At 48.1% G+C, this 25,058-nt stretch overlaps 1 protein-coding gene across 4 annotated transcripts in view; it reads left to right on the top strand.

Moving 5' to 3' along the window:
- The window catches only part of LOC149357005 (glycerophosphocholine phosphodiesterase GPCPD1-like), an 84,473-nt gene extending 61,295 nt beyond the window's left edge, over positions 1-23,178 (top strand). For 3 of the 4 annotated variants that reach the window (XM_089584402.1, XM_089584404.1, XM_089584403.1), the window contains 5 exons: positions 2,441-2,674; positions 3,932-4,062; positions 7,212-7,347; positions 11,321-11,481; positions 17,030-23,178. In XM_089584402.1, the coding sequence (XP_089440528.1) occupies positions 2,441-2,674; positions 3,932-4,062; positions 7,212-7,347; positions 11,321-11,481; positions 17,030-17,186 (819 nt within the window). In that variant the 3' untranslated portion in view covers positions 17,187-23,178. Of the gene's footprint in view, positions 1-2,440; positions 2,764-3,931; positions 4,063-7,211; positions 7,348-11,320; positions 11,482-17,029 lie in introns of those variants that run through there. The other variant, XR_016291763.1, reaches the window with a different exon arrangement.
- Positions 23,179-25,058: the final 1,880 nt, after the last annotated feature.

Genomic DNA, 25,058 nt, shown 5'->3' with positions numbered 1-25,058 from the left:
AACAACATTCACAAAGCGTAAAAAACAAAATCAATGTACATAACACAGTAGAAACAGATATAACACATGATCAACTTCTTTCAGAATAAACAATGTTAGCTATTGCGTCGTGAAAAGTTTTGTTGTCTTCAATGGCTGCAATATCGGGGGGAAGGCAGTTCCATTCCACAGATGTGCGAGGAAGATATGACTGAAAAGAAGATTTGGTGTGGCATGTTGGGATGCCAACCTTGTGGCGGTGATCGATGCGACGTGAAATGTATTCTGGGGGTGATATGAAATAATCGTGAAGCGTAACGTGATGATATAGCTTGTGAAATACCGTATTTACTCGCATAATAGGCGCACTTTTTTTCCAGAAAATCCGGCTCAAAGTTCGGGGTGCGCCTATTACGCGGGGTAAAATTTCCGGAAATTTTTCGACTCGCAGAATTGAACACACCGCGTAAACGCACTCGTGTACGGGCCGCACGCCGTTTTCGCGAAGAAAATGTTAAAAAAAAAAGTCCGTGTAAGGGCCGCACCGAAACTTTCGGAATGCACGCGCCGAGGCCTCCGCGATCGGCTCCGGCTGCGCGCAACGGCGCTTGATCGCGGAGGCCACACACGCGCACAGGAGCTTCCAGACGCCGCCCACGGAGGGCGCCCAAGGCCAAGCTCATCATCATCATCGTTTTCCTCCGCCGTGAGCTTTCGCTATCTATATCGCCATCAGCATCTCCAGCTCGTTTTTTTTTTGTTGTTGTTGTTGCTGTCAAGTGCCGGGATTTGCGGTAGCGCGATAGTTATCGTGGTTTATGGCTTTGCCGTGGAGCGTTGATGTTTTAGCTCGACGGGCAAGCACCTTAACAGCTACACGGCTGGGAGTTTGCTCTCGAACGCGGCAAGCGTGCGGCAGGTCGGAAAATACGACTTGGCCGAGAAGTGCGGCAGTTGTGACTGAGGCGTCCCTAAATTTTCGTACGCGACTCCAAGCGCCGAGGTTTTCGCGGGCCTAAGTCGGGAACGTTTCAGGCTGGAAATGCAGCTTTCCAAACAGACGTTTAAAGTGAGCATCCCTGAAAACTGTGTGCGGCTGTTCTACGCGATGTCGTTGTACGTGCTGTGGGTCCGCAGCAGCTGCGACGGCAGCAGCACTAAGTGTGGACCAGTAGTCAGTTCAGCAAAAACTTTGTTAAAATAAAGATTGGGAAGCGAGGGGTGGCGAGGCGTCGTCTTGCAATCGTGTAAATACAGTATTGATCACAGTGCCAAGTTCGGGGTGCGCCTATTATGCGCGGAAATAAAAAAATCTGATTTTTCGCGCCCTAACTAGGGGTGCGCCTATTATGCGAGTGCGCCTATTACGCGAGTAAATACGGTAGTGTTAGGCGACCAATTTTACGCCGAGATTGTAACGGTGGGAGTGACACGTTAGATTTCAGGGCTGTGATGCTTGCCGTATGGTTGTAATTTGAAAGAATGAAGCGAACGGAATTATTTTGGACTAGTTCCAAGGAATATACAAGGTTATCATGTGTAGGGTCCCATATTGATGCTGCGTATTCTAGTTTAGGACGTATAAGTGTTTTATAGAGTATAAGCTTAAGAGATGAGGGAGCGGCTGAGAAATTGCGACGTAAGTACCCTAATGCTGCTAGGAGAAGCCAGCTTGTTAATGACCTTGGGGCGAAGCACATGGCGAGGAAGTGCGAAGCAGAAGGGGGTGCAAGTTGTCGAGAAAGAGAAGGCCCCGAAAGAGTTGAGTAGAGAAGGCAGAAAAGGGCAAACGGCCACAGGACTGGGCCACTTGAAACAACGAGCAGTGGCTCCGGGGCGATGATGGCGGCTGCTGCTGCAGGGGAGGCTGCGTGAATTACAGCATCAGAGGCTCGGCTTCACTTGACTGGGGCACGTGCGTCTGAAGCACTGCCTCTTGAATAACGTCGACATATCTGCTCTTCCATGGTTCAATGAGCCATTGCGTTTATCTGGGGAAGGGGTCTCGACTGTGGTTGGCCTGAACAGTTTGAGGTTGCGTTATAATCGTAATAATGTTTTGTAAATTTTTCCCAAGTTCTCAAACTCTCTCCTCACATTGTGTTACATGGCCGATTGGATAAGAATTCATGTTTTCCATAATACTGTTGTTTCTACTGATGTCCATAGCAACATTGCAGCTGCAATGACATAAAAAAAAGGCATGGTGGCTGCTAACGCTCCATTTCGTGAAAAATTTTTAAGTTTCCAATGTTTTCTGGAATTGCAGAATGTCGGGAAACTAGAAGCCTTAATCAGTGTGCTGGATCTACTGGAAAGCAGTAATTTCAGAGCAGGCTGTCAGTAGCTCCAGAGTAGTGGACCGGTGAAAGCAGACTTTGCTGACTGGAAACGTTGCCCACATGCCTTGCCCAGTGGGGTGTGGGTGGCTGACCTGTGGGGGGGGGGGGGGTGTGTGCAGCGCAAGTCCCCCCTTCAGGAGGAAGAGAAGCTGCAGCTGGCGGTCAAGGACCTGACGGTGGCCCAGCTACAGCGGCTGAAGCTGTCCCCCTCGGTGCACGAGAGCCACCCCTACGACTTCCACGAGGATGATGGGGAAGACAACCAGCCCTTCCCCACCCTGCAGCACGTGCTGGAGGCAGTGGACCCTGCGGTCGGCTTCAACGTTGAGATCAAGTGCCCCATGCAGTTCCGGGTGGGTAGCACTGGAGTCAGAAGAAGGGATCCCTGCTCAGGAGGTGCCCACCAGTTCAGTCCCACTAGCATGGACTGGAGCAGCTTGAGGTGCACTCTGTCACATGGCATTCCAATTCTCTCACTCTTTTTTAGCAAAAGGGAAACAGTCACCGGTTCTATTTTAATAAGTACCTATTATCAACCAGTTGTACATACTGGTGGTGTAATGTGAGCACATTTTCTTTCTTCGTACCTATTTTTTTTTTCTCCCTGGTGATGGAAAATGATTTGCGCTGTTAAAATTGCGCTTTGTCTTGCCAAAATGAGGGTGGGGCGAGGGGAGACTGATTTCAGAAGTGTTAAGCTTGGGATGCTTTACTAGCGTAGTAAGTCAATACGCGCTCGTTGGTTTCCCAATCAACGCTGTCCACGAAGCGAGTTGTCCACAATAGTGATTTGTGAATAACAAGGAAACATTAATCCAGGAGAAGTACTCTGTGCTTAAGCTCTGTTTCTGCGCGTGACTGTGTGCAGTGGAATTTAATTTAGGCAAAATCTTGGCGACTTTACATGTGCATCATCCTATGCATTGTGTTCAAAACTTGGCGCAGTTTGAAACGCCGCAGAGGTTATGAGACACAGGACTGCATGTCTCCTACTACGGGTGCTCACATCTCACAATCCACTGCTTGTAAATGTCTGCATCCAGATGGCCAATAGGTGCTGAACATGTCAAAGTAGCAACTGCTGAGAAAGCTTTGTTCACAGGCATTCGTGTAATACGTCGAAGCATATGAAAGAGGCAGGTACGTTAAGTGGGCACATTGGACCGCAAGGCACGAAACCACAAAAAGCAGGGTGCCATTGCTGAAGCAATTGAGCTTTTGCAATTCCTGTGGCTTGTGTGCTGACCTCAAAATACTACATGCAAGGAAATCTTGTTAGCAAAGCTGAGGTCTTGTTCGCATTGCTATCCATATTTGCACTACGAAAGTACATGGGCCTCAGTGGGCTGTGTGTAATTTCATTTTGTTGTTGTCTGAATGAGTTTTCCCAGAAATGCTGTTCATAATTCGAGTTATCCAAGTTAACAGGGGCCGCAGGTACGGGACATGACTGTATTTTTCTTTGCCGTAAGTCCACTGCTGCGTTGTGTGTTGTTGCGACATTCTCCTTTGAGCAGCTGCAGCTGACACCACTCCTCGCTCAGCTACATGGAGTAGCAGTGTGAAGCAGTGTGTAATTTCAAGCCGTCTGCTGCTGGTGGTCTGCACAGGATGGAACGTGGGAGATGGACCTCAACTTTGACCTCAACCAATACTTGGACATAATCCTGCGGACCCTGCTGGACTACAGTGGCAAGCGTTACATCATCCTGTCCTGCTTCCACCCGGACATATGCACCATGTACGTTGTGGCCAACACTGGAGATGTGCTCTCTGAGCTTCTGTGCCAGCTTTTATGCTGGTGAATAGGGCAGTCTGGGCTCTGAACTTTGTTGTTCCATGCATTAAGGTTTGTGCCGAGGTGCACTTCAACTTTTTAAGACTTTTGTTGGGGCTGTTGACTGTGGAGTGCATCTTTAGGAGGGGTGAGGGGGAGAGTTCATCGTCTCACTTTCACGAAACGCTGGGGGTGCATAATGCACTGTGGACAAGAACCAAACCCTGTGGGCTCTAAATGTTTGCTCTAAATGTTTGACAAAGTCTGTACAGGGGTTGAGACTTAGAGTGGTGTCCCTGCTTGGGCTGGACCTGGAATGCAATTACTATGATTGAAAGCATTGCTTTGCAGGGAGTTTGCTCTTTTGTCGCCTCTGGAGTGCGAGTCCACTGTTACTACAGGCTGTGCCGGGTAAATGTTGCTTATGGAAGTTGTTGTGAGTGGCCCTCCCTTGAAGCGGCCTGGCACGCCTACCTGTTGTAGTCTGCAGTCGTAGAGATCAGTATGCCAGACAATGAGGAAGCTCTTTTGTGTAGGGTGCACCTGAGAAATTGCCTCCTAGGGACACAAGTGAGCGTTTGTTCATGGCAGTGTAGGCTTCTGGATGCTGCTAGTTGTAGGCCCTGGGTAGGGCGTGTCTGTGCACACTCGTGCCTGACATGTCACGGTGCCTCGGGTGCTGCAAGTTTAGCAGAATTCATGATAGCTGTGCAAGCTGTGTTTGCTTCTTTGCAATGATGCGAAAGTCATTAGTACAGTCGAGCCCTCTTTTAACGGCCCCACTTATAGCGAACACTCGCTTAGTACGAACAAAGACGTGATTGTCACAGTTTACATTATGGCTATGGCACCGAATCTCAGATGGAGCAAACGTCCGCAGACACAAAATTCGCTTACAGCAAACATGCAGGCGCCAGGAACTCTGGCATGCAGCGAGATACTCCATTGTGGTCCCACAGAACATCGATAATGTTCTCACTTTGTGCACAAAAACCTTGAAAAGGGCCGGTTACACAAAATGAAAGTTTGCTGCTGGCACACAGCGTCACTACGGCCTCCAGGCACTCAGCTGTGCCTGTTCCAGGAAACAATCTCATGGCAGGGGAGGAGCTAAACTCTCATGGATTATCAGTGGTACTTTCGTCTTCTCCTTCAGACACGGTACTGCAGGAATTTTTTGTACGGCAGGTCGTAAAGAAGCGAGATCTTATCGTGCGTGAATGGAACTACGGAAAGAGAGGCCAGCTCACTCTGCACTCGGATGCATTCGTCAGTTGCCGCCTGTGTTGCATGCACTGCAGGCAGATTAACCATTGCAAGCTGAGAGAGCCTGACCGCCTACTTGGTCCAATCTGTGTGCTTATCTGCTCGGCCAACAGCAGATAGGCGGTTGCGCCTCCTCGCTGACTTGAGCGCTTCTTTCGAGCCTCTCATTGAGGCCCTTCCTCTCTCTGTGCTAAGCTCACCAACTGCCTCTGCACTTTGTTTGCCTCAAAAACGGGCTCAAGCTAGAGAAACCAAGAGAGTGCGAAACATTTCCTGGGTGCAAAAACCGGCCACTGCCACTGCATTGGCACGCAGCTTTGACGTGATCTTCTATGAAGGGCTGACCCTTGCGGGCACAAATTTCGTGTCTGGCTGATATATATGCTGTAATTAAAAGTGACCTTTCATCGCGTGACGCGCCATGCCTAAAAGCACGGCGCCAATGAGACCCGTTCATTGAGATGTGTGAAAACATCCCAACCAGCATCAAAACTCTGCTAGGCAGATTGCTACTGGCGGATACCGCACAGACAACTCGCCATGAAAGTCTGCCTCGCGGTTGTAACCTATATTATGATCAGTCTACTTATACCAAACACCCGGATATAACAAACAATCGATGTGCGATGGTTGTGTTCGTTATAAGAGCGCTCAACTGTATGTATACATAGATCACCATGTGATGTTCACCTATGGCTGCCAAGTAATTTATGACTGCATTTTTGCTCTTGTGGTTCTTTTGGTTTCGGTTTCAGCAGTCAAAGAATGGCTGTGCCAGTATAGGTTGTGTGAAACAAAAAAATAATGTTCCTCTGTAATCACTGCTTTGTCACTTTAATTCACTAAAACCCTTAATTGAGCCAACCTACCTGAAAACCTGGAATGACAACAAATGAAGAAGTAGCGATTATGTTGCAGCTTTTGCATTGCTTCACATCACCTGATTGGAACATTGTTGATGCCGTAGCCATTGTTCGGCTGTTGAAACCGAAACAGTATGAGAGAAGAAGTTCAGTCATAAATTCTTTAGTGGTCACTGGCAAATACCATGTGGGGATCCATGTAATACTAATGTCTTACAGATGACTGCAAAAAGGCAGCACAGAACAGAAATTTGATGTTTTGATAGCCCTTCAGGAATTTCATAATATCGCTGATTCAGAGGTAGATTTTTTTTAATGAACGAACAATCCTCGTTACCTACAGCCAATAAATATTGAAGAAAAATTTTGAGATAAGCAAAGTTGTGAAATTTTCTGAGTACTGATTGTACGTTCTAAAAATTTATGCATTTAGCTCCCATCGTCAACTCCATTGCACAAACTAAGCGCTTAGCTATGATGCAAGCAAGGATTGTTCTGTGTAGCAGCTGAAAGAAGAAGGATGCACAACCATGGCAGCAAGTGCCACCATCCCCACTGTGGCTCAGGCACCATGGCCACCCGTTGTGGGTGTAGGAGGGGGGTGCCTGTTACTCTCAGCATGTCCACTCTCTTCTCTGCCTGGCCATTGTTGCCGGGGAAAGCAGACTCTCCTCACATCTCTGCTGCGAGCTCCTTCAGGCTTAGAGCACATGCGTCAGCAATGCAAGGGGTACGCCTGCGTAAACTTGCTTGTTAGTTCATGGTATGGTTAATGGCAAGACCTTTTTTGGGGCCATGAAGGCAGCCGTCTGTCGGCCGTTTGTGTGGGTCTCCACCAGCCAGATTTGGAGATGTGTAATCAAATTTTGCCACAAAAAGTTTTCAAGTCAAGCAGTCACGTGATGTCTATGGGAGTTTATTGCGGGACCTGAAAAGCCTCGGAGTTGGCAAGGGTTATAAGACTGTGGCCCATCCCCCGTGCAGGATCCGACTGAAGCAGAACAAGTACCCGCTGCTGTTCCTGACCCAGGGTCAGACGGAGAAGTACCCACCGTACCTGGACACGCGCACCTCCACCATCCAGATGGCCACCTACTTTGCCCTGTGCACCCACATTCTGGTCAGTGCACCACCCATTGTGTTTGGCACAGCTGTGTGGAGACCGTGTGAGAGAGAACTTGAGTGCCAGAAAACTGGGGGTCTCGAAGCGATCTCGAGCTCACTGTTCGGGAGCATTTGTGCCAAAGGGGAAGTTGATGCGTGGGTCAGTTCTGTTTATGTTTACAGAATGCTGTGCATGTGAAACGTGGCGAGTCCCTTTCTTGACTTCGCCTATTCGGAGCAGCTGTAATCCTCGTATTCATCCAGTTCCTGTACAATGCTGTACTATCGGAGCCAGAAGTAACTGATACACCCCCCCCCCCCCCCCCCCCCCCCCTCACTGCATTTCTGAACTGCACCACACTGCGTGTGGGCGTCACCTGACTGTGTACTGCTGGTGTCGAGACCAGTGCATGGCGCACTGTGCTGGTCTCAAAACCAGGAGTGCATTGTCGGGTGGTGCCAGTATGCAGTGTGGTGCGGTTCCGAACTTGGACGGTTCCATCTGGTGCGGTTCCGAACCTGTATATTACTGAGATGCATGATACAGCAGACCCACATTTTGGAACTTGCATACAGTCAACGACCGAAAATTTGGAACCCTTATTTTTTGAACATGCTTGGTTATTCGGACTTTTTTGCAGCACCGCAACATGGCCCATCAAGCCAATGTAGAGGAGCGCCTGAAATTTTGGATGCACCTCAACTGACTGCTTGATTTTTGGGACTTCATTCGTACTTGCCACCAATGCCCAAGCTGCCACACAATATGTATAGTAGAACCTCGTTAATTCAAATTGCATGGTAGCTCGGAAACTTGATCAGACAAAATGAAATCCAAGATGGAAGGGAGCCTCTTCAATGGTGGGGCCAATATTCTCCGCGAGTCAGCACATTGCACCCGCGTGGCTTCGAATTCGTACCATTTTGGGACCATGTCCACAGCGTGACTTTGAACAGTAGTTGTTGTTCGTGAAATTCATCTATCTTTTGATCCTGACTACGGGAAGCGGTAACAGTGAAGCGTGTGGGTGGTGTACAGCTTTCGGGAGACAGCAAGCGCGGAAGAAAACGGTGTTGCATTTCAGATTGAGGTGAGCGTACCCACAGCAGAATGCACCACAACCCAATCACAGCGCCGGTAGAATCGCGCGCCGCAACTTGGGGGAGGTCGCAGTGCAAAGGCACTCATCACGGGTTCCAGCCTCCAGACAATGCCGGCAATTTCTTTGTTGCAAGCGCAATTATGACGACGAGAAATGGTTCTTCCACATCAGAAACGAGCCAGTACTAACTTCAGTGATTTCTAGCTACCTTTGGTGCCACAAAAATATGTCAAAAACTTTTTTCTCAGATTTCTCAAAACTGCAATTTTGGCACATTCAGAATTTTGGAGGAGTGATATCTCCAGTTCTATATGGGCTATTAGTATAATTCTTTTTGTGCTAGAAAGATAAATGCGCAGGCTGTGTAATAAGGCTCACTTTAAACCACTGCTTCTTTGGGAAAATTTTGAAAATAAATCTTTTGTCTCAGTCATCAAAATGAGCTTTTTCTCTGTCATGTTTGACCGGCTGTAACTTTCGTCCAAGTCATCCTAGAAAGCTCTTCTATGCCTTATTGCACTCCTTGGTGACTCCAGATCATTTGTAAATAGTAATCTTCTCCACACAGTCATATGTTAATTAACCAAGTTTCCTCCAAACAAAAGACATACTTTCCATGATAAATATAAAACTTACTGCTGCAGGAGCAAACCCTTTGCAGTTTTAGAATGAGCACATGAAAATGTACAAACAGTGAAAATTTGGTGCAGATCTGTCCATAAATAAAGAAAATAGTTCTAATAAGGGTCAGGATGGCTGAGAAGGATAGGAGACAGTCTACGTGCCAGCGGCCCTCTTCTGCAAGTGTGCAATGGGCATTGCAAAAGCGGCACTCCACCCACAAGGAGCAGTCAGACTGCATGCCTGGCGCTTATTAGCCCTCAGGAAATATAAATATGCAGCTATCATCTTGATATTCAATAAATTTTGGCCCATTTGGGTTTTTCTCATTTTTCTCAGTTTGCAAATTTTTGACACCCGGCTGGTTTGGGACAATGATATCTCTGCTTCTAGAGCAGATAGAGATGTAATTTTTTTTGCTGAAGGAAGCTTAAGGTGCAGGGGTTGCAATGTTCAAGGCAGAATTCCTTTATCAGGCTTCGAAAATTAATGATTTTGCAAACTTTTGAATGCTTGACAAGCACATTTTCAATGCTGTTGTTCAAAGTTTCATTCAATTACACACATGGGTAAAATGAAAAAACTGCCTTGAACATTGCATTCTCTATTCATTAGGCTATGTAGCCATGCATAAAAAATTAATTTTTGCTTAGCCATTTTTACCGTAGTGAGGTACTAATTAATGACTAATTAATGTGATGTAACTTGGATAATAATTAAGTTAGGAAAAAAAGAAAGACATATTTGAAACCAGCACAAACAACTTGGCAAGATAGTGAAATTTCATTATTATTGGTTAAGAAATAATGAAAATAGTTTTAAGACCAGTGTCCCCCCTTAACGGGACAGTGAGGAGAGCTCTCTTAATATTTTTTTTTACAGCAAAATGCGATAGTTCGGCATTTCATGGCTTTGTTGCCACTTGGTCGGCAGCGAAAGATGCATTTATTTCTAAGAAATTTGGATTCGAAATTGAAAAAGTTTTTCCCGTCGCTCAGATTCAAACTTGGTATTCTCCTATGATGACACAGGACTAATTGACGTGAAACATGACGTGCACATGACGTAACGCAGACTCCGTGATTTCTGACGGCCAGCAGTGCGGCCTAGCAGCAGCCGATAAGAAAGCTACCGCTGGCCGCATGTTAAAGGCATCTATCGGCTATTGCGGCCGTCGCTTCGTTTGCGTTTGCACCGGCGTTTAGCCAGCGTTACGATGGATCCCGTTCTCAAAGACGTCAACGAAGTTCAAGCAAATAGACACCTTTAGCGTACCGTGTACCTTGTTACCGTTAGCGGAATACCGGGAGCCCGCCTACCGCCGATGAGCAGGCGCTGATTGGTCCCGATGCTGCAGGCGCGCGCGTAGCTGCCGGGTACGTGGCGCCATCTGGCGACGTCAAGCAGATTTGCGCATGCATTGGTTGCGCCTCAGTGATTCGTGGCTTCTCGTGTTCTAGTGTTGCTAGAACCACACTGTTTTGTCCTATGACGTCACCACGCTTGTACTTGCGAGTTTGGCCTGTGGCGGCGATACCTGTATTTTGATTCTTGCTCTTTTCTATGTTACAAGAGCTTTGTTGTCAGTATGACTGGCGTTTTTGTAATCAGGAGGTGGTATTCTGTCGATGCAAGCCAACTTCAATTTCTCCTCAGTGTCCCTTTAATTGAAGAGGCAGTACCCTTCCATTTGAGGCTAGACCAGGTTCCCTGAGAACCAGGCAGTATAAAAGCAAGTACTATACGTGAACAGAGAGATGATATCAGTATAGCCTGCAGGAGCAGTGTAGAAAACATTAGACATGTTTTGGTAGAGTGTAAAGCTACACAACCGGGTATCAGAGAGGATATAGTGAGCCTTCCAGCAGATTTGCGTTTTAGGGACGGTGAAAGCAAAATTAAGTTATCAGCTGTAGAGGCGAGCAAAAGAAGACTGGCATATTGGTGGTGCCAACGAAAAATGCAGAAATTACGGAAAAAGTCACAGAAATCAAAGTAATGTAGCTTAGGATATGACAAATAGCATTGAATGAAGAAAAAAAAAACAACAGGATTCAGAGTGCAAAAAAGGGAGGGGAACGAGTAGAAAACAAATAAAGGTCCACTTCAGTTTGCTACACAAGGTGGCCCTTCGCCACCGCCCCAATACGAGGGGGAAGGCAGTAGTTGTCTCTTTGGAGGCAGAGGGGCCTTTGTCCTGGCCTGGGCGTAGTTGGGCCCCTGACGACTGTCCTCATTCCGGGGTGCTGTGGCTGCTTGCTGCAGGGCATCAACGTGCACACGGAGGAGCTGCTGCGCGAGCCGAGTCTCATCACTTTTGTGAAGGAGCACAGGCTGATCCTCTTCTGCTGGGGCGAAGACAACAACCATGCCGAGACCATCACCAGCCTCAAGCGCAAGGGCGTGGACGGAGTCATCTATGACAAGTGAGTGCTGCTTCGGGGCTGCTCCAGCAGTGGCCTTCATGTTGCACCTGCTCTCAGCTCTTCTTGCAGCACCAGTGATGACAACAGTTGGGCATGCCAGAAACTGAATTTGGACTGGATAAAGCCGCTCTGTGATACACTGATGCTTTTTTAAGTACCGCCTATCCTTGAGGCCCACTGCTGCCTTTTTTTCCGCTTTCACATATTGCTCTGCCTGTTCTTATTTCCGTTTCCGCGAGTAGTAGTCATCCATTTTGTATCCCCTCCTATCCACGCCTCGGGAACTTTCCAGCAGACCTTTTATTGTAGTGTTGCTACACTGTTTCTCGGCCTGTAGCAGCCTGTCCGCCTTGTTTTGTGCACAGTAAGCAATAGATGAAACCCGCAGCTTTGTAACGCAGCCGCAGACAGACTCGCCCCAAGAATTCAAAATGGCAGCACTTCCGTTCAAGACCGTAAGCCTGAAAGCTGTAATTTTTTTGGATTATAGGGGTTTTCAACCACCTGGGATTATTTAACGCGAACTGACAGCGCACAGTGCACTGGCCTCTAGAATTTCTCCTCCATCGAAATTTGACCGCCGCAGCCTGGATCGAACCGGCGTCTTTCTGGTCAGCAGCCGAGCTCCACAACCAGTAAGCCACCGTGGCGCGTGACAGCTATGTGAGGAGGAAATGCTGTTGGGGAGTGGTAGGCTGACACTACTTTACCTGGTCGGCAGAAAACTCTGTAGAGGGGCTTTGGGACTGCTGTGCCGACAGAGTTACTATACAAACAATTGGGCATGTTGTGACAGCTACTGTGCTCTCCTTGGAACTGAGTCAACATGTCTCGTCAGGGCCAATTTTGATGTGCCTGTGGTGCCCAAGGACATGATGCACCACTAGAGATGAGGTACTTGGAAATGTTTTCGCACTTGTGGGGTTCTTTCCTCATGTATAGCATGTTTGAGATTTTTTGCGTGAGAGGGAAAACTCGAAGGAGTTTGGTGCATGCCCTTATGCTGTCACAAATCTTTGCAGTGTTGGCACTATGGGCCTCGTTTCCCTACAAGTATTTTCTTGTAGGTGTTGTGACCAGAAGGTTTCGGGGGAGGGGAGTACAGAGCGAAGGAGCGCGAAAGGGAGAGGAGGCATGCTGCAACAGTGCCCCTAGTGGCAATTAGAGGAACGAACTCTCACGGAGCTACCACTGTCGGATCGAGGGATGGATGGATGGATGGAAAAACTTTATTTTCGTCAGAGAGCATGTGTGGATGATTCCGTGTTAGATGGCCATCAACCCATGGCTGACGGCGACCTGGGTGGCCCACTCCACGGCCCTGGTCTGGACGACTGGGTCTGAGCTGGTCAACACGGCCTCCCACTGCTCGAGGGAAGGATCACGCATAATGTCCGCCGGTGGCGGTGCTATGCTGCAGCTCCATAATATGTGGTCATAGGTTGCCAATTCGTGACACCATTTGCACTCTGGCTGAATGTCCGGGTAGATTTTGCTCAGCACGTATGGGTTGAAGAAACATCTAGTCTGCAATCGTCGCCAGACGCATTCCTGCGCCTTCCCCAATTGCTTGTCCGGGGGTGGGTAAATCCTCCACTCAAGTGTGAAATGATTAGTAATGTCATGAAAGGATACCAGCCCATCTCTCGTGGACCTTCCCGGGACATCTGCCTCACCTACTTGGCTGACAAAACCTCGAGCATTCATGTGAGCCATCTCGTTCCCAGGGTTTCCAGAGTGTGCAGGTACCCAGACAATTTCCGCCTCCGTAGTCCCTTGCCCCGTGGCCCGATTCAGCAATTCAGCTGTGACAGATATTCTGCCCCTCGCCAAGTTTCGGATGGCTGTTTTTGAATCGCTGAAGAGCAGGTCAGCATTACTACTAGTCATAGCTAGTGCTATCGCCACTTCCACTCCAGTTTCTGGGGAGCGGGTTTTGACTGATCCAGAGGCGATCAAGCGTCCCCGCCCGTCCACCACCGCAATTGCAAATGCGTCCTTGTCCTTATACTCGGCGACATCTACATAGACTGCCCCGTTGTAGTTCCCGTACTTAGCATGTAAAGCTTTGGCTCTTGCCTTCCTGCGGTCCTCGCGATGTATTGGATGCATGTTCTTGGGCAAAGGTTTTATGTACAAGCCCTTGTGCATTTCCTGCCTCATCTGAATTTTCGTGTCACCGGCTGGAACGTCAACTCCAATGCCGATCCTTTCCAATATGTCCCTTCCTGCTTTTGTTTTTGAAAGCCTACCGAGCTGCATCACCAAGTGCGCCTCCCGTAGTTCTTCTAGGGTGTTGTGCACCCCTAATCCCAGCAGCCTTTCGGTAGACGCATTCTGAGGCAACCCAAGGGCCGCTTTATACGCCTGCCTAATCATAGCCTCCACCTTTCCTTTTTCCGCCGCGTCCAATTTCAAATAAGGCGTCGCATACACTATTCTACTGAGCACAAATGCCTGCACTAGCTTACACAAGTCTTTTTCCTTAACACCTCTCTTACGATTGGCGATTCTCCTGATTAGCCGCACGGTGGCATTGACCGTATTTTTAAGCCTTTGCAAGGACTCGCTATTCTTCCTGTTAGTCTGCAGATACATACCCAGGATCCTGATCGTTTGGACCTCAGCGACCGATACTCCCCCCACTTTCACCTCTAAAGGTGGTGGCGGCATATAGTGCCTCGCATGTATCCCTCTTGGTTTATCCCTCAGCACAAAAAGCTCGGACTTGGGCTGAGAGCACGAGAGTCCTGCTTCCCCTGCTAGCTCCTCCACAATATCCACTGCCTGTTGTAGAGTTTCTTCCAACTGTGCGTCACTGCCTCTTGTTACCCATAGAGTAATGTCATGAGAAGTGCGAGAGGAAAATGGAGAGAAGGCATGGAGCAATAACCCCCTGCCCCCACGGAGCGCGAAATCAGGAATGCACAATGAAAGGGTTGCTATTGAACGCGAATTTGAAAAGAAGCTTAGAATAATAATCCTGGTGCAAAATTGCCGCTTCACATTGTATGATCGCCTGTCAAGTTTTTTTGACACAGCTCGGGCCCTTTGTAACATAACCAATCGTAGTGTGGGACTGCATGCATCCAACATGCTGTTTTTGAGCGCAAGTTTATTTCCCATCCGGATCACAGCAGTGGTGTACCACTTAAAATGCAGTTGCCCACAACACGAGACCATGGTGCTGGTGGAGTTCAAGGAGGGCTCACCAGAGCACACTGTCCAAGTGCTCTTGAATAATTGGGGGCATAAAAGGGAGGGAAGTGCAGCGTATTCCTTGGATGTTTCACGCAAAGTGAAGGCAGCCTCTCTTCGGTTGTCACATGAACACTAGCGCCAGAAGCAGTGCTAAAATTGCGCGTGAGCCCCTTAAATTTTCTGCAAACGCAGTTTCACTGACATTCTTTGCACTGGCTGTCAGGTGTGTATCCACCAGGGCCCGTCTTCGGGATTCTTATTGGCCATTTTTCCAGAACTTTGCCCTCACAGGGTGGCTGGAGAGAAGCATGTTGCATCTTGCTTGTACTTGCTAGGGTCTGAAGGGCTTCTTAATTGCAATGGCCACTGCGATCTGCTCCGGCAGCCACGGCGCGCGCCGTGGCCTCCGCGATCTGCTCCGGCACCGCACCGTTCGCGGAGGCCATGCGCACGCACAGGAGCTTCCAAGTGCCGTCTGTGGATGGCGCCCGAGGCCGTGATCATCATCATCACCGTCAACTTTTTTCTCCACCGCGATTTTCCGCTATTCACATCTGCATCGGTATCGCTAGCTCCAGCCTTTTGTTGCGTGTTAGCGCATTCACTGTAATAGTTGTGATTGTGGCTTTCGCATGCTGCCGCCAAGCTTCGCAGTTTTAGCGCGATGGGCAAGCACCTTAGGCTACACGGCTGGGAGTTAGCTCTCGAACACTGCAAGCGTGCGGCGGGCAGGAAATTCGACGTGGCCGAGAAGTGCGTCCGATTATCGTGCAACCAAAAGAGAAACGCAAGCCGTGCGAGTTTCCCGAACTGGAAGAAGAGCTGCTCCTCTATGTGATGGAAGTGCGGAACAACGGCTACGCGTTGACAGCGGACATGCTGCGCAGCTTCTTTTGGGATGAGCGTGCACCAGAGCACAGCACCAGCTCAAGAGTCAAAATACTCCGCGAGTGACAATTGAACGTAGAATACCGTATAAACGCGTAAAGGGCCGCACGCGTGTATGGGCCGCACCTCGTTTTCCCGAAGGAAATGTTTAAAAAAAAATAAATCCGTGTAAGGGCCGCACCCGAACTTTCCACGACCCAGGTGGGGATAGCCTTCTAAATGCACGCGCCGTGGCTTCCGCTATCAGCTCCGGCTGCGAGCAAAGTGCACTTGATCGCGGAGCGCTTGTTCGTGGAGTCCACGCACGCGCCACGGCCGCCTCAATCACGCACGCGCCGATCCAGGTGGCTGTGCACGCGCACAGGAGCTTCCAAGTGCCGTCCATGGATGGTGCCCGAGGCCGTCGTCATCATCATCATCGTAAACTTTTTTCTCCGCCACGACCTCCCGCCATCCACATCAACATCAGCATCGCCACCTTCAGCCTTTTGTTGTTTTTGTGGCGCGTTAGCGTGCTCGCCGTTGTTGTGGTGGTTGTAGCTTTCGCGTGCTGCCGCCGAGCTTTGCAGTTTTAGCACGATGGGCAAGTGCCTTAATAGCAGCACGGCCGGGAGTTAGCTCTCGAACACGCAAGCGTGCAGCGGGCAGGAAATTCAATGCGGCCGAGGAGTGCGTCTGATGATGGTGCAACCAGAAGGATGCATTGAGAAACACAAGCTGCAAAAAGCCCGCTTTCCGAGGCAAGCCGTGCCAGTTTCCCGAAATGGAAGAAGAGCTGCTCTCTTATGTGATGGAAGTGCGGAACAACGGCTACGCGTTGACAGCGAACGTGCTGCGCGGCTTCTTTTGGGATGAGCGTGCACCAGAGCACAGCGCCAGCTCAACGTCGAAATACTCGGCGAGTGCCGATTGGAAGCAGAATAAATGCCGTTCATTCCCTGACTGGTGTGTTTTTACTTTAAAAAGAAAAATTGTTTCGCAAATCGCGTGTATGGGCCGCACCCCAAAAATTGGCCCTCGAATCTGGAACAAAAAGTGCGACCCCTATAGGCGTTTATACGGTATGTCGCATGGAGAAATATAGTCATGAGGACCTTTAGAATGTGTGCAATACAAGTGGCCGCTTTCTCCGGCATACTGGTAATAAGTTAGCGATTTTTTTAGTGAAATGTGATTTTCTGGACTGCCCGATTTTTTGGTTGTTTTCGCGGTTCCTAGAGAGTCCGAAAAATCAGTCGTCGACTGCAGACACAATATCCTTATTAACTTGCATTGCCTGATTGACGAAGTTTGGCTCCATGATCAAATTTTGTCAAGATGAGATTGGAACGCAGCGGCATCATTATTGTTAGAAATTACTTGATATGAAATGCAGTCTCAGCAGGCGTCTGTGCATTTTGCCAGTGTCAATGCATTCGTCCACACTGCCTGCTCCTTAATTGGAACAACCGTCCTGCAGGCTGGATGTGCTGCGTCCTGTGGAGAGTGAGAGTGTGTTCCTCGCTCCCTCCGGTTCGACGGTGAGTCTGCTCGAGGTGGCCAGCTGCTGCTCCAGGGAGACCCTGCCCGAGAACGGTGTGGCCCCTGTCGCCCCCTGCAGCGTGGGCCGATCCTAGCTCACACCAACTGTGTCCCTTGTAGAGAAAGGACTGTTTGGCATCCTGCTCAGCACCTCTTGTGTAGAGAGCCTTTGTCTGTCATACACATGACATACTATATGCTCGGGTGACCTGCTTCAGAGCAAACTGAATAGGACCAGTGATGGTTGCCCACGAAAGGCAAACCGGTAGCATTTGTGAGGTGGGTGAGATGCCGGTGCAGAGACAACACGCGTGCTCGAGAGAACTGCTGTCTTTCTCCTCCTTTCCAAGCGGCATGTATCCAAAGTGCCTGCCTCTGCGGAGTGTTTGTTGGGGCTTGTGTGATGAAATGTGCAGTAGCAATACCAGCTTGTATTTCAGCCCAAGCAATGCTGGTGTGACTAGCAGTGTGCTTGTCTAAAATGTTGCAAGATGTTGGAGCTCTTGACTGTACTTAACTCGCTACTTATGTGCCAGGCAGGCTGGTCAGTGCGTGCAGGGCAGTATTCTGCAGCCATGCACCTACCTGGTGATGCTTGAATTCAGCTTCTTGCTTTTGCAGCTTTGTTTATGTCTGTACTTGTAACGGTGTGCAAGTTTGGCCTAGCGAGTTCGTGGCAGGCTGCACTGACTTCCAAGAAGAAACTGCTGTGCTTCATGCCTGCATACTGTCCATAACTCTTCGAGCGGATGCCTGGTTCTTGTTGGACACTGTTTACAACATTGGACTGCACCACAAGGGATGGCATCGGGTAGCTCGTCCACATTTCAAGTGCACCTTTTCTTAAAAAAATAAATTTTGGCAGGCAATACCCATTGCAAACATTCTTCAGTGCAGTAGATTATATTTAGATTGTATCAACAACTTTCACATGCGAAAGTGTATTCTATGTCTCTGTAAGTGACTTTGAGCAAAGCTTGACCCGTGACTTCTTTAATATTAGCCTGTTGGGATAGAATTTATTTATTTATTTATTTCCTCAAGGGTCTCGGTTGAGACATTACGTGAGGGAGTGGACGGTATCTGGCAAACAATGGTAAAAAATGTTAAGATGAAAGGTTGGCGATGCTCCGCTTGAATTCTAGTGGGTTGATGATAATGGCAACTTTGGTGGGCAGGTCATTCCAGTCTCGTGCAGTACGCTGAAAAAATGACTGCTGAAATGTCACAGTATGGGCTTGTAGGGGATACACTGCGTTACTGTGGCTGAACTGGGCGATGCAGTGGGCTCTTTTTATGTAGGGGTTATCAAAAGGCAAAGAATGGAAAAATTTATGAAAAAGGTTAAGACGTGCTATCCTACAGCGCGAGGCTAGGGGGGGGGGGTAAGTTGATTCGAGCTTTTAGTGCTGAGATGCTTGAGTGGTAGGAATAATTAGATAGAATGAATCGTGTTGAGCGGTTCTGAACCAATTCCAGGGCGTTAGTAAGCTTATTGTGGTGGAGATCAAAAATAGCGTTAGCATACTCAAGCTTGGGTCGCACAAAGGTTTGAAAAGCAAGCTGTTTAATAGGGGGAGGAGCGAGTGAAAGGTCATCCTGTACATCTACTACAGGAGTGTCATCTACTGCACACATTTATCAAGATTTTCTCAGGCACTCCATGCATACCCAACACTGAGGCCTGAGAACAACTCTCTGCTTCATTATTACTGTATTTTACTCACATTAGACATGCATTTTATCGCCTCAAAACTGATGACAGTTTTAGAAAAATTTTGGTTGCACATTCATTTTGCGCGACAAAAGAGAGCTTTAGAATTTGGGAACCAACTTTAGGGGCCCCCTCTTTGTACCGTGTTACGTGGCCTTGCGCTTTGTACCTGCAAAGGTTTAGGGTCGGGGCCAGCTGCATCTTAACTGCGTTTTCTGCTCACAGTGCCATTCCGGCTGTGAAGTGAACTCTCAATTGTAGATATTTGAAATTTAATTTTATTCGCACTTTTATTTACACTGGCCTAGGCAAAAGGCAGTAATAAATAATAAAAAAAAGGTGCTATGGAATTCAATACTTTGCATCCTGTTTTATAAATGATCGAGACGAACCTGTTGCAACATCCCGTGCTTTCTGAAATGATATTTGGAGGGAAATCAGACAATGTGTACTTGCCAAGCCCAGCAGCTGTCGAAATCCAGAAGCAGTCATAAAATTGATGCGGTTTTTATAGCTAGAATTTTGTGGTGTGGGCCCCATGGGACAAGCAAAAAGCTCCACTCACCGTTCATTTGCCATGAATGTGAGAAGCAGTGAAGTGGCAATGACGAATTGGTGGTGAGACAAGCAGCCCTACTTCGGTGAACTTTGCTATGTTGGCCGGCACTGCCCAGCGTTATGGGGCCACGCTATTTCAGTGGTTTTGGGTTAGGATCGCCCGCTAACCCAAAGACACAAGGGATATTAGCATTCTGCGCATGCATACTCGCCTCGAGTATCCTATCTATCCCCCTGACTCCTAGGGTCACATTAGTCCAAAAACTTTTTTATGTAATAGTGAAAAGTTACATTTCGGCAACCATAATAGCTGGTGTGTTCAATATTCTGAGAGGAAATATGGTACTTTCTGCACTCGCTAGATCTTGCCAGTTGGTAAGGTGCACTTAAAAAATTAACATGCCTTTACCCCAAATGTATGAAGAGTGATCATGCTAGCTGGTTTGTCAAATTATTAACGTCATGGATGACGGTACGGCCATTGTGTATACTACGGGCGAGTTACAATAAGTGCTGTGTGTTCAAAGAAATGTGTAGACATGGGTTTGCGGACCTTGTTGTGCAGCACATATGCGGACAGTGTCCCAGGCACTTTCCTCCTCTATTCCAATGGCTGCATAGGTATTTGTGCGCTCTGGCCTTCACACACATGCATCGTTCCAAACGCTTCGCTTCCTTTTGGTGCAATGCATGTGACTTGTTGTCACTTGCTTTTTTGTCATCACTGTGGCAGTGACGCCTCCAAAGTAGAGCGAGCACTGCCTCTTGGGAGTGCCTGTACGCACGCAACCGGTGTTCCTGCATGCTGCCATGTGTCCGCTCCTCCTCCCTGTTAGTTGTGAGAGGGACGATGATTGCCCAGTACTGGGGGAACAAGACTGAGGCATCTGGATAGGCTGACACGGCCAGTGCGCGGAATTTTAAAGGTGCAGTCTTCTTATGTGAACACCTCACTTAGGGATCATGAGATGGCTTTGACAGCACTGTTGGCCAAAACTTTTATGTGCAGTATCGGCTGCAGTGCCCCCCCTCCCCCCCCCCCCCCCCCTTTTGAAGTGTTGGGGTATGTATAGTTTCTCAGAACCCGTTCACGCTCTTTTGTGTGACTGCTGCATACTACCTTGCAGTACAGTTAGCATTCCACCAGTCTGCTTGGAGCCCATGCTCCACTTTGTCCATTAGCGCGTGCCTTGGGCTCTGCACGCTTGCCTTTGCCTGTGGGGAACGGAAAGTTTTCACACAAGCACACTTTTTTATGCAATGCCTCGGTACTCGGCTCAAAGCTGAAGCTCACGGGTGTCTGTGCTTCTGTGTGTCATTTTTGCTTGCCCAAACTGTGTACACTTATACTCTCGCTTTATTTGCTGTTATTAGGTACTAAATATGCATGTATGCAATGTCACTTGTAATTTGTAGGGGTGTGCGAATATTGAATTTCTCAAGTACAAATTGAATACGAATATGCAGAAAAAATGCTTTCGAATATCGAATGCTTGCTTAGAGAGAAAAAAATGAACAAAAAAAACAAACATTGTTCTTCTTGTTTATAAGCTGCTACTTCTTTGTTAGGGGCAGCTTTTGCCTGCATTTATTCCTTGTTCATAACCACAGGATCGAAAGCACTCCACACACAGGATGCTACCGAGGGGCACGACGTTGATGGTGCCTTGACTGTGTCTTCATTGGGTATCACTTCAACCACCTGAAGTTCCCTTGCCACAAGATCCTTGAGCCACACCAAATGGCCAGATGCATTATGGAGTGTTGCCTTGAATCGTGGGTTCAAGAACGTAGCCATACTTGCAGCTTCATCAAAGAGATACTTGGCAAAGCTATGGTTGCCACCAGTAGTTTCAAGGCAATGCAGTATGCCAAAGATAACTGGAATCTGGCAGGAAAGTGAAGGGTACTTCTCAGTACTTGCAACTGCAGTTGCCTCTTATAATGGCTTTAGGGCCTCCACAAATTCAGTTGCATTTCTTCACTCTGAAAAGTCCAAACTATCGGCAGCAGTGTTGGACAAGGCAAACTCGAATGTGATGGCTTCCTTGAGTTCAAGCAACCGTGAAAGAATGAGGTACTGACTATTCCGCCTTGTTTCCACATCCTGAACAACATGAAGCACTTCCATGTTCAGCTGCTTCTGCCGGTCCTCAAGTCTTTTCTGTGCTGCAGGACTATTGTCCTTGCTTTCTTGCACAGCCTCCTCATGGCTGGTGTACATGACCTTGCGTGACTGATGGCTAGCTGAGCAAAGTGGGAGCAAAGCATGCCCACTCCAACCATGGCAACGTTCTGGCAGCAGCTCAAATGTTACGGCCATTGTCTGTTACAATGTACTTGACACAGTCATTGGGTATCTCCCACTTGGAACATAGCTGCTCCAGTAAAGTAGCAATGTTAATAGTTGAGTGAGCTTCAGGCATATGGCGCGTGTTCAAGGTGAACAGTGTCATCTCGAACCGCGGATTGAGGAAGTGGCAGGTTAGGCTTAAAAAGCTCTCAATAGCACAGGAACTCCAAAGGTCACTGGTGAAGGCGCAGGCGCTTGTACCATCTGCAAGAGCTTTATGAAGCTCACATCTCACCTTTGCTCTTGTATCATCGTACAGGCACGGAACAGCCATGCGCGCTAGTTAACAGCCATGCGCGCTAGTTTTGCATGAGATGGCAGAGTATAGCCCGGCACCGCTTCTTTCATAAGCGCTCTGAAGCCGCGGTCTTCGACAATACTGTATGGCTGAAGGTCCAAAGCAATCATCTCTGTGACTTCTACATGAAGCGCATTTGTTTTCATTTCAGATAGGGGCTGCTGCGTGCGAAATAAGTCATGCAGCGTTGGTTGACTCTTTGATATCACTTTTGCAGCATTTCTCTTGTAGTCTTGCATTAATGATGGATGCTACTTAAGATAATTTTGAAGCGTCATAGTCATTCCGGTCGGTGTTTGAGGAACACCTTCACACGACTTGCATTGCGCTGTTGACGGTGACAGCCTCGTGTAATAGTCCCACAGGAGAGGCTTTCCGCATTTCTTCCCTGGTTGGCTTATCGCTGGTGGCCGACATCCTCGCTGTACATGTGTGCACGCGCAATTCAGATGGGCAGCACTGTGCGCAAACTGCCATAGAGCGATACCACTGCGTGAACTGGCCGCATGAACTGCTCAACCAGGGGCACCTGAACAAAGACGATGTCAGTCACTTGAGTTTTGGATTTGGATTCGATAGCCAATGCAGTCGCAGTTTTGGAACTGCTGTGGTCCATGGCAGTGTAGCTGTTGGCCTGATTCTGCTTGCTGTCTTCTTTTGATAGTTTTCTTGGCATTTCTACTCGACCTTCGGATAATTCAACTGGGTATATTGCGGTCTCTTCAGGATCGTGTTGAGGGAGTCGACTGTATTCGACTGCTGCCAGCAGATGGAAGACTTTTGAATATTCTGTAATGTTCAAATATTTGCACAACCTTGATGTATTCGGTAATTTTTGAATATTCAGAAAACTCAGAGTATTGATTTCTCGAGTCAAATATGAACTGAATAACAGAAATATTCGATTCGTATTTGAAATTTCGATTATTCACACACCCCTAGTAATTTGGCTTGTATAGTGTACCACTTGCTTGAGGAACACTGTTGTACAGGAGGAATTTTTCTTGTTTTTGATTGTTATTTATTGAAAACTATCCATGTCTGTACCATCTTGTGAGCAAAATACTTTCTCTGCCAAGGTGCCGTTCTTGAAGCTATGTTTGGAATTACTGCTGCCTTGAGCGCATCCAAGCAAACTGGAATAAAACTGCACTGTGAAGACTCTTTTTGCTGGTCTGTTTCTATTGGAACTTTACGAGCGATACCACTTGCCATATCGCTTTCGCCCTTTCCCTCCTTCGTGTTTCGCTGATAGCTCGAGATAGTTGCTTCTTGGTCTGCACTCGATCTGACCCCTCTTCCCACACTAAGCTATGTACATTGGCCTACAGCACCACAAAAAGCGCCGTTCTACCGAGAGCAGTGTCTGCATCTACTGACACCACGGCCATGCCATCGTGGCGGTTTAAAGGGTCGGTCTATTCATGGAGAAGAGTGTGTAAATAATGGCATAGTCTGGTAGTTGGCACCCGATAACGTCAATAACGAGGGTACTGCTCCTGGTTTAGGCAGGAATTTATATTTTAATTTGCCGTTACAAGTCGCGTAAAAATGCATCGTGGCGACCCCAAACGTTCTTTTTGTTGCAGCATGTGGGAGACTTTTTTTTGGTAGAGAGAGAAAGGAATCTTAATGAGGGGAAAAGGTGGAGAGGTCGGCCGGTGGTAACATGGCCTTGCCTGCTACTCCACACAGGGGAAAGGGACAGTGCGAATGAAGGCTGATGACGTCATAATACAATATGAGTTTCATGGGTGATGTCTACACACAACACACACACTCTCTCTCTCTCTGGTTGCGCATCGCTGTGAAGCATAAGTGAATATACTATGTACCGTTAGTAAGCCCCAATGTCACAGATAGGTACGTTTTGTTCTAGTAAACTGTAGAAGGCAGACCACTCAGTTTTTCTGTAAATCACATGAATATTTACAGTTTAACTTTGCTTAATCATATTTTTAAGTATTTTTCAAAAAAGAAGGGCCTCACCGACGTCGCCGCTACGCATGCATTGGTGCTTCAGTCTCTGTGTCTGCTATAAGGGTGCGTTCACAATTGTCCAAAAATCCGGTGAGCGAAGTGGATTCACTCGCCACAATAACTAGGACCTGTTCTCATCTGTTGACGCCCGGCAAGGCGGAACCGCCGCGCCGCTGTTTCTCGCTTTTGCACACCACGTCGCCGCTCGCGGCTTACACAGATACGGTGAGAAAAGAGATAAATCGACGCTGTATACGTACTATAAGCGTATGCACGCTTACGTGCACTAAACGAAGGCGCATTCCCACTTTAGTTCCGTGTATGCTAACACAGACGCAAAAATAAACTCAGCCTATAGTGGCGTCATCTGGTTGTAAGGATGGGAAGCATTACTGCAAACAAACGGATTCTCCTCTTAAGCCAAGAAGCGGCAGAATCGTCACTCTAATTTAAAAAAAATAAAGCAGATATATTACTTTTACGTTTTCTTATAGCCGCCGCGGTGGCTCAGTGGCTATGGTGCTCGGCTGCTGACCCAAAAGACGCGGGTTCGATCCCGGCCGCGGCGGCTGGAATTTCTTTGGAGGAGAAATTCTAGAGGCCCGTGTACTGTGCGATGTCAGTGCACGTTAAAGAACCCCAGGTGGTCGAAATTTCCGCAGCCCTCCACTACGGCGTCTCTCATAGCCTTAGTCGCTTTGGGACGTTAAACCCCATAAACCAAACCAAACCGTTTTCTTATAGGCAAGGTGACACGAAGCGAAAGACCGATGCCCCATTTATGGCCAGTGAACGGACTGAAAAAGGCAGCAACAACGAGAATTCAGTCCGAAGCGAGGGGTCCGGCTTCGAAGGGCACTGCCATGTTTGTCGCCGCGTAGCGGAAATCATTGGGATCATCGCTACTCTCGTCATCACTTTGGCTGTCGCGACCGCATTTATCCGGAGTTGACTCACATGGGTCAATGTTTTGTTTGTTCATCCTTGGCAATATTCTCTTTTCGACTTCGCTCAGATTCTGCAAGCTTGACATACTGCCTGTCAAACAAGATACCATGTGCACC

This window comes from Amblyomma mixtum, chromosome 3 (genome assembly GCF_055824585.1).
Source record: "Amblyomma mixtum isolate Tamu chromosome 3, ASM5582458v1, whole genome shotgun sequence".
NCBI classification, from domain to species: Eukaryota; Metazoa; Arthropoda; class Arachnida; order Ixodida; family Ixodidae; genus Amblyomma; species Amblyomma mixtum.
This window is presented reverse-complemented; position numbering and strand designations above follow the sequence as displayed.